The 10,186-nt window shown below is 40.9% G+C and overlaps 1 protein-coding gene across 1 annotated transcript; it reads right to left on the reverse strand.

Moving 5' to 3' along the window:
• Positions 1 to 561: 561 nt before the first annotated feature.
• Positions 562 to 1,149, reverse strand: LOC130736378 (uncharacterized). Its single transcript, XM_057588213.1, has one exon. The coding sequence runs from the start codon at positions 1,147 to 1,149 to the stop codon at positions 562 to 564; it is 588 nt and encodes a 195-aa protein (XP_057444196.1).
• Positions 1,150 to 10,186: the final 9,037 nt, after the last annotated feature.

Consider the following 10,186-nt stretch of genomic DNA (forward strand, 5'->3'; position numbering starts at 1 on the left):
AACCAAAAGGAGTTTTGTATTGTTGTACCGACGTCACCGCCCGAGCGTGTCTTCTTCTAGCTGAGGTCGTCGCACTGCCCCCGCCGAAACCACCTGCAATTGTATTTATCGTGCCAACCGGCGGTTCAAAATCCTTATTAAAGGTCTCCTCCGCTCCCTTCTTTCGTGCAGCCAACGTCTCCTTTTTGTCAGTAGTCTGCGTTTGGCGACGATCCTCCTGTCGGCGTTCATCTTGTTGGCGGGACCCCCCTGTACCTGTTCCCCTGATGTCGTTCTCCATTCCAGCGTTTGCCACGTATATTCAGCTGCGACCGGCCTGCTCGGATGAGCCTCTCGATTTCATTCTTCAGAGTAAAGCAATCCCCTGTGTCATGTCCCGCTGATCGGTGGTACTCACACCACTTGGTCTTGTCTGTCGTTGCCCGCGGCGGGTCATTCCTTCTTTCGCCCTCTTCAACTGCATGTCTCCTTAACTTCACGTAGCAGCTCTATCAGGTGGGCGTTCAAGCTTTTTCCTGCCTCCTCTCGGCGACGAGGGTCAGCCTGATGCCAGGGCCGGCGTCACTCAAAATTTTCCTTTTTGGGATACAAAGATTCCCTCGGTGCCTTTTCCCCAGTCCGAACCTTCCTGTCCCGTCTTCTGCTTCCCTCTGCTTTCTCCTTGCTTAGCTTGTCTTCTGGTGACATGTCCCTCTGTTCGCCATCCTTCTCTACCTTCGCGCGCCTCCGCTTAAAAGCGTCATCCTCCTCGTCGAGTATGTACGTGTTCGCCCGGGCTCGCACCTCCGCCATTGACTTGGCTGGCTTTCTGCTCAATTTACTATTTAGCTTTCCTGGCTGCAATCCGTTTTTAAAGGCGCGGGTGCAGGCATTTGGCTCAGATTCCTCTATCTTTACTAACGCAGCGCTGAACCGTTTCACGTACTGCTTCAAAGTCTCGCCCTCGGATTGACGCACATTATACAAATCTTCAATCGTCACCTGCTTAGTTTTGCTTGCCGAGAACTGGACAAGGAATTTGGACGAAAAGTCACGAAAGTTCGTGATGGATCCTCGTGGTAGAGTTGTGAACCATGCCATTGCCGTTCCTTTGAATGTGGCTGGAAACATCCTACACTTGACTGCATCAGAAGCGGCGCTGATCACCATCTTCGTGTTGAAATACAACAAGTGCTCCTTGGGATCAGCTTTCCACTGTAGGTTTCCAGTACTATATTCTTCATATTGTCTGGAATGACAACTTCTCTTACTGCCGCTGAAAACAGTTCGAACTCCGCCACAACCTCTGCCTCGCGCTCTCCCTCATCTTGCTGCTCAATGCGGTAATACTCTAGATGCTCTTGAAGATACTCGTTTCGCTGTCGTATGTCATCAATACTGCTAATCAGACGCCTCCAATCTTGACTGGAGATCGGTGCCTGAGGTGCCTGAGTCTCTTCTCCTGACGCCGTTGGTGACCTCTGCTGCTCTGGCGAGGACGGCGGTGAGGGCAGCGGGGTGTTGGAGAAGGAGGAGGTGGAGGCGGCGTAGGAGGAGTCACCTGATCCGTCTCCTCTCGTTGAAATTGCGCACGTCGTGGCCTGCCTCTGACGCGGCGTGTCGGTGAGACATGCTGATGCTCTGGATCGTCATCACCTCGTCTGCGGCGTGTTTCCATCGGAATTGGAGAATCTCTCCGGAAAAACTTGGAAACGGAAGAAACTGTACAGAAAATCAAAGAATCTTCCTCTGGATCACAATTTCGAAAAAACTCGCGAACAATCGCTTAGAAGAACAAGCTCAACCCTCCTGAATCACGATCCACGTAGTCCGGGAATAGAAATCTACCGTTCCCCACAGACGGCGCCAAATGTTCCGTGCTAGAACATAGAGAGGTAAGGTAGTACCCAAAGTATGAGAATGCTTAGAGAGAGAAGCTCTAACCGCTTAGAGCGAGAAGCTCTAACCGCTTAGAGAGAGAAAATGTAACTGAATTTCAATGCTATTATTATTCCGAATGAGCTAAAAGTCCCTTACAATTGGTATTTCCCTCCTGTTTATAGAGGTGGCGTTGGGTTTTGGCGCCTCTAACTTACCCAAGTGGGCCAGTTGGGCCTCAGGAAGGGAGGCCCAAGGTCATGGTGCGTCGCCCGCCCAAGGTTGGGTCTCCTGGGCGAGGGACCCAGGGGTCTCGTCGAGTCCATTTTTCTTCTTCTTTCTTCACCAAAACAACATCAATTGCCACCTCTAAGTTACAATTGTTTGAAGTAAAAGCTGGATGGTTTCACGTGGGAAGATTTTGGTTAGTTTTGGGTGCTAGGGTTTATGCTATAAGAGAAAATAGTTCCTAGTACCCACCCAATAAAGAGTATCATTTAAGCTCATTAAGGTATATTTATAACCCAAAAATTCTAAAGTATGGTATTCTAGTGTGTGCTAGTTATGAGTAAATTAATTTTAGGAATTTGAGCTCAAATTTGGGAATTTTTTGGCTGCTCATGGATAGTAGAAAATTAAATTAAGTTTCTAAAGAGTTGAAATTTGTTGTTGGTGTTTAGATTAGCCGATCACTTACTCGTCCGGGCATCTTGAAGTTGTTAGGAGCACTCCTCTTGATCCTTCATAGTTGTGAGTGGTTTATGACCATTGTGCCATATTTTTAATTACACTACAATGGCGGAACTAGAAATTTTGGGAAGCTGGGGCAAATTGATGATTGAGTCCCTAAATTTTTCCTTACCTTATAAATTGTGCCTTTTCTCTCAATTTTTTTTAGCCCAAAAACTTACCTGGTCCAAAGAATTTTTTTTTTTTTCATTAAGCCAGGGCATTGGACCTACCAAGCCTGGTGGTAGATCCGCCCATGACAGTGGCGGAACTAGAAATTTTGGGAAGCTGGGGCAAATTTATGATTGAGACCCTAAATTTTGCCTTACCTTATAAATTTTACCCTTTCTCTCAATTTTTTTAGCCCAAAAACTTACCTGGTCCATAGAAATTTTTTTTTTTTCATTGAGCGTGGCATTGGACCTACCAAGCCTGGTGGTAGATCCGCCCATGACTATGTTTATGGTTTTGACTATTTTATCATAACTAGAAGTTGTATATTTATTTAAAATTGGGGGAAACATCCTTTCATTCACCTGACTATCTTTTTATTGATTTATTTGAGGATGTGAATTTGAATAAATATTCTTGAGAAGTTTTATGAGTAGTTACAAGCTATGAAGTTACAGACTTTGTGTAATGAATCATGATGATTTGAGAATGACAACTTGATGACCTTTGATAATTATTGAGAACAATCATATTTGAAATTTTGATATGAGATTGCTTATGGTTTTGAAAGGTTGATTGTGGGAATCCATGTTAGAACCTCGTAGCCGTTAACGGAATGACCTAGATGCATCTAGTTATTTGATTCCGGGTGGAGAGGGCTATCCTTTAGATGAATCCGCTAGTGCACGGAAATGGTTATCAACGTGATGTAGCTGCCCCCAATGAGATTGATGAGATATGACATGATTCCGGGTGGAGAGAGTTATCCATTAGATGGAGCCGCCTCTTGGGTAAGATAATCCTTAAGAGGAAATGACTATCAACGAGATGTAGCTTTCTCCGATGACACGATGTGACTTAAGAAACGAAATAGCTATCCCTTAGATGGAGCCGCCCCTTGGGAAAGGCCACCCTGTAGGAGGAAAAGGCTATCAACGAGATGGAGCCACCTCATGTTTTTGGTTCTCTCATGTGTGACCCTATTGTATTGAATTACCGGATTTTGAGTGATTTTATAAATTGGAAATGACTTAACAACATTCCTTGATTCTTTAATTTTTCCCTATATTATAGTGACATTTATTTGAATTAGTAAAGCATGAAGCTTTTACCTATGTTTTATGTAAGTGATTTGAATTACTTGATTTGATCATTTGTCCTATTTAACCTGAATTTTAAAGAGAAAAAAATTATGCTTATGATGTTCCCCCTTCTAGCTCATGGTTGGTAATAGGCCCTCACTAAGTGTTGAGCACTTACCCCTTCCTTTATTTCCATTTCATATTCATAGGCAGTTGAGTAGGAGGATTCTTCATTTGCAGATTGTACAGTTACTTCTTTTTGGTAAGCCTCCTTCGATTGGTGGGCCTGCTGATGTATTTTGCTATCTTTTTGGTATTCTGCAGCTATAAGGAATATGCAGTAGTCATATTTTGTAAAGTGTAAGAACTCTATGATGTACTTGATGATGTTACTTCTTGGATACTGGATATGTGTACATTTGGATCTTTGGCTGGATTTTAAACCTTATTGGAAGGTCTTGTCATTTTGGGAAATGTAGAAATATAAAGGAAATTTTATAAGTGATATTGCGGAAATGAGTTGTGTGAACGCAGGTTTGCTAGGCTATGGTAATAGCTTTTGTGCCGGTCACGACTTAGGTTTTGGGTCATGACAAAGTTGGTATCAGAGCTTTGGTTGTAGGTCCTAATAGTTGCAGACATGAGGTAGTAATAGAATCTTGCTAGTAAATTGTGAACCGCGGCACAACTTACTTCCAAGATGCTATTAACACCTCATGATAGTCCTAAAGTCTTTTTCAATGGTGTGATTGAGTCTATTCTTAATACCATTAAAATGGAGTCTTGTCTTGTATTTTATCAATGTTTTGTTCTTAGGTGAAGATGCCACCCAAGATGAGGATTCTTGCTAGAAAGGGAAATTCTGATGAGTCCGCCACCCAGCCTCAAGACCCTCCTCTAAGGTGTCGTGTTCGGCGTCGTGGTCGAGTTGGAGGGAGAGCTGGGTCTGCAGGGCGTGGGTCGGCAGATGAGGTAGCCAATAATCAGGTTCCTAGGTCAAGGCGAAGCAACCTAAGGGTTGTTGAGCTTGCAGCTACTATGCATGTTGTAACATCCCGACTTTCGGGTGTCACAAAAGTAACCTGTCCTAAAACTATGTGCGAAAAATGCAAGTAATTTTTTTTCATTTTAAATCAAAAGACTTGTCCAAACAAGGACTTAACTCAAAAGCTTATAACATAACCTCATATACCATATATATATAGCCCCCGTTGTAACCATAAGTGTCACCAATACCTGCAAGCGACAGAAAGTGAGCCCGAAGGCAAATATGTACACGTTCAGTGCTCAATGTGTAAGAGTTATAATTATATTCCTCCAAAGTGTGGGAGAGTCAGCCCAAAACGGCCTCCTCCAGACCTCCTAACGTCTGACTACTCCATGTGATCCCCATATCAGAGAACCACACAAAAAGTAAAATGTCGGGAACCTACCTTGTCCTAAAATGTACAAATGACGAATCAAAACTACAACTAAATACACCTACTCAAGTCCCCCAAGGAAGCGAGTCTCCTAACCCTCCTCCTCCTCCTCACTAGTGTAGTTATCCTCGGTGTCGGAATCCACAGCAATCACATCAACATCCAAATCAGGACCCCTCGCCTCACAGTCCTACTCACTACCCTAGTTAAGCCCATCTCCACATCAACCACGTCGGTGAGAATGTCCTCCTCCATCACGTGAACCAAAGGTTTCACGCGATAACCACCAGAGGAAGTAGACGCACCCAAACGGATGGAAGGTGTGGCGACTGACTCCCCCTTTGGCTCCACGAGCCTCGAGGAAGATGCAATGTCTATAGGGTCAATAGCAGCAAGAGAGGTCGGTCCATGGAGTGCTCTTGTAGCAGCGATAAGCTCAGACGGATCCTCCTCCTCAAAAGACAACGTGTGTGAAGGTGGTCGCATCCCAGAGCCGGGTCCATAACGTACCATAGGTGGCTGGTCAAAGCTCAGTGCATACTTTCGTAACACTCCCTTCGTCAAACCTCCATGCTCATCAATCCGATCCTCCATCAGTCTCCCCTTGTAAGTCGCTCGGTGACCGGCGGGGTCAATCCTATCAATCATCTCATAGCGAATCCCCCCTGAAGGGTGAACCTTTGAAAACCAATCTCCCAGCAACATCTGGCAGTTTGCCGACCGCCCAAACACAAACAATACACACAAGGCAAGGCGCGAGGGTCAACTCACAGAATAATGTATATAATACAGACAACAAATAAAGTATATGGGGATAGATATTTAGGTTCAATAGATCTTATCATAGCATATAAGTATCATATCCTCAAGTTGCAATAACGATATACATTAATCATCAATTCATCAAATCATCAAATTGCATAACGATGTTCATCAACATCAAGTCATCAAGTGCATGGTATGACATGCAATGTTATGCTAAAAAAATGCTCTAGAATACAGGTTGGGCACCATCGAGTCAGTCCTAACACGGGCGTTGTGTTTAACCCCTATGCTCGGGTGTCTCTTACCACCTAAATGTAGTCAGATCGGCCCTAAACTGTAGGTTTAACGACTTTGTCTGCTACCTAAGAAACACTCTTGGTGTTCTCATGTGGAAACCTGATCTTTCAATCATTATGGTTCTACCGAGGCCTGATTTCCCACCGCTTTATCCTCAAAATGATTGAATGATAAAATATGGTTAGTCAAACATCGTATCGTCCTCACAACGCAAAGTGTCTAGCTTAGAATATTGTCTCTAAAACACCCGAAGGTAAATGCCGATTCATCGACCAAAACTCCAACAAGAAAAAGAGTGCAAACGTACTTAGAAACTTATTAGTCTCCCAGGCTTATCCTTTAGATGGTCGAAAACAGCTCAGGGAGCAAAAGAGTATCAACATACTTAGAAACTTATTAGTCTCCCAGGCTTATAATTCAGGTAGCCTAAAAACAAACTGCTCATTGAGCAAAAGGTGCCAAAGCACACAGGGTTTCCCCAAACTAGGATCGCCGACACTTCTCATTTTCCAAAGCTCATTTCCAAGCCCTAAGTCTTCTTTAAGAGATTATCCTCATTATTTTAAAGTGTTCTAGTGTTGTTTAGTGTATTATGAATTTCATTTGCAAAACAATTTATATTCCTTTTTGTCTCTAACTCTATAAGTCAAAAGATCTTGTGAAACCCAAGTAACTCCTTGAGAAGGTCTCGATCCCCTAAAAACACAAAAGTCCGAACCTTGGTCCGACCTGTCAATCATTCTCTCAAAAGCCCTGCCACTAGCATGGCATAACTTCACGTTTCCCCCACACTCTGACGTTCCACAAATATGTATAATTTCATAATTCAATTAGCACAGTCCAACAAAGTATATGCACAAATATCAACACATCCTATGATTAGCCACTTAGCACATATATAACATGTGATTAGTCCAACATCAACCATAGAAACAATCAAAACATCAACAACAAATGTCGGTCAAATCCCCACAAAACGGAGACACAAGTCTCCAGGTTTAACAACGGCCGAACCCTCAGAAAACATTTTCCAATTCAGCTCAATAAACACCATCATAATCAATAAGCAAGTCGAAGTTATCGACGCCTAAATCATTAACTAGCAAGTAAGTGGACGTCACCTTCAAAATGTCCAGCTTCACAATGCGGGGTTCCTTCACTTGCTTCATCGCTCGCTCCCAAGGTTTCCAAGATCAAACCTTTGACAAATATAACATCATTCAGTCAAAACAAGTCAATACAATCTAAACAGTATGATTTAATGTTAGACGAAGCTTCAAAAGCTTCAGATGTAAAGAAGAGCCTCTCCTTAATCTTGGCTAGGTTTTGACGAAGACAACAACATTAATAAAGAAGAAAAAGGTTGAAGACCATGAAGATTGGAAAGCTCAAGGATTCAAGTTTCATAGATAAGTTTTATACCTTTCTAATTATAGGTCTTTGCCTTTAAAAGTTCAATTTAAGTTTAGTATCACCTAAGGCTCTTTATAATCCAGCTAAAATGTTTTCCAAAGTTAAAAGAAGTATAAAATCTGAGTATTCACAAAACTAAATACACTTAAGTGCACATTGGATTTTTATAAATTCATATTGTTGTTTTTTAAAATAAATGAAACGGAAACTAAATGTCCCTGCACAAAAGTTAAACGTGATAGTAGTTTTCATTCTATCAAAGAGGTTTTAAAAATTTCACAAAATGAATTGCTATACACATGATCAGGGGCGGATTTACCGCCCGGCTAGCTAGGGCCTGTGCCCTAGCTCTGGAAAAAAAAACAATTTTTTCTTTGGACCAGGTCAGTTTTAGAGAAAAAAAGAAGAAGAGAAAATGGGCAAAATTGAAAGGTTAGAGTAAAATTGGAGGAGAGAAGGCGCCAGCAAGAAGGGTCATGGGGAGATTATTTAGAAATTGCTAGAAATTTGCAGAAGAAACGAAACAGTTTTGTGCCTCACCTGGAAGAAGAAGAAGAAGGAAACGGCTGGAGAAAGAGAAAGAATAAGATAGTATTTAGGGTTTTGCTATTTTTAAGAGAAAAAAAATTAAGGCCCTTGGCCATTTTTTACGGGCTTTGGCCTGTTTTGTGCCTCACTTGCATGTTCAGCTTGTTTGTTTGGGCTTTGGCCTGTTTTGGGCCTTGCCCTTGAATATATTAATCTTTCACAAAAAAAAACAACCATATATATTTATGAAAAAATGTTTACACAAAAAAAAAACATAAGATGTATTGCGTGGGTGTGTGCTCTTAAAAATATGATATCACATATATTGATTAATTTTTTATTATTAACTGTATTGACTAAATTTTATGTGGATAAATATACTTTTTTATTTTTCCTTTTTCACATGGGTGGATTTTTTTTGGTAGATCAGAATTTTTTTATGGTGAGTTTAGAGCTATAAGTTCTAATTTCCTACTTGAGGTTGCTTATTTACAAGGAAAATAATGTTCAACACTTGTTTTACTCACAACTATATAAGAAAGATAAGAAAAAAGAATTAAGAAACGAGAAATATAATAAATGTTGTGATGGGATTAAAAGACATATATAAAAAGAAAGATTAAAATATGTGGAATCAGATGCAATCAACTATGTTTATGATCTAGTGAACAACTAACAAAGTAGAAAAATAATCTTGATCAGCTATAACTAGGTTCAATCAATCAATTAGAATTTTAGGTTGAGGGAGGTGGAAAATTTTATCAAAAGGATGTGTGGGGTGTGAATATTATAGATATAATGATAGAAGGGAATTGTCGGCAAACCATACTCTAAACCATTCTCTTTATGCTTATGGCTCTCCCAATATTTACGCCGCAACACCGCAATGTCCACAACCGCAATTTAAAACCCTGGGTCAGTTACGCTTAAGCCTAAACTTGCCCAGGCTTCATAAAAATTCTGGATCCGCCACTGCACATGATATTAGATTTTGAATATTTAAGACATCGAACAGTTGGTTATTCTTCCGTTCCAATGCTTCTTGCTTTATACTACTCATGTCTTATATTAGTTTAAAATTTCGAAATAAAAAGCCAAACGATGTGTCTCTTACGAAACTTTTTAAACGAAAAGAAACTATGGAGTTCAACACTGGTAACGTTACACAGATCGGTAGTTTGCGAATAAAACAAAGAAAACTTCAAAACGTTAAAGAAGCAAACGAATTCAACCAGTGTGTCTCTTTAGATACAATCTATAAATACAACCTTTAAGAATTCAGACCAGAAGTTTCAGAGATGATAAAACACAAAAATTGAATACAACTTTCAGATTTACAAAGAGTAAAAGTGTTGTCAAATTTTAGAAAAATTATGAGCCTTTGGTGATATTGTGCTTGATTGTGATCTTGATAAGGATTCTATCTTCTACATTGGGTGTAGATTCTGAAGCAATTATAAAAGCTTCTTCTTCTCTTAGAATCAGAGTGATTCTTGTTCGACCATAAGGTTTGGTGAAGATCATCATAGGGTTTGGTGATAGTGGAAAAGGTCCTTTGAATCAGGGTGATTCAGAGTCCACCATAGGTTTGGTGTGTGCTGTGTAAACAAGGAAGTGGTGTGCTTTCTTGAGGGTGTTCTTGAGAGTCTTGGTGTGAGGCTTGTACTGAACAACATTTACATAGTGGAAAAATCCCCGAATCAGAAAGGAGAACCGGACATAGCCTTCTGTGGTTGAAGGTGAACCAGGATACATCGTGTTTGTGATTTTCTCTTCTCTTTACTCTTTATTTTTCAGCATTTCATTATTGATTTTCATTCTGAATTTGTTGTTTATGCTTCCATTACTCTAAGTTTTAGGTTTGTAAATTTTAATTTGACAATTTCACTACAAACCTAATTCACCCCCCTCTAAGGTTGTTGT

Source organism: Lotus japonicus, chromosome 2 (assembly GCF_012489685.1).
Source record: "Lotus japonicus ecotype B-129 chromosome 2, LjGifu_v1.2".
NCBI classification, from domain to species: domain Eukaryota; kingdom Viridiplantae; phylum Streptophyta; class Magnoliopsida; order Fabales; family Fabaceae; genus Lotus; species Lotus japonicus.

Bases quoted from the DNA above. Each gene is read 5' to 3' on its own strand.
- LOC130736378 (XM_057588213.1), bottom strand. From the start codon at position 1,149: ATGGTGATCAGCGCCGCTTCTGATGCAGTCAAGTGTAGGATGTTTCCA.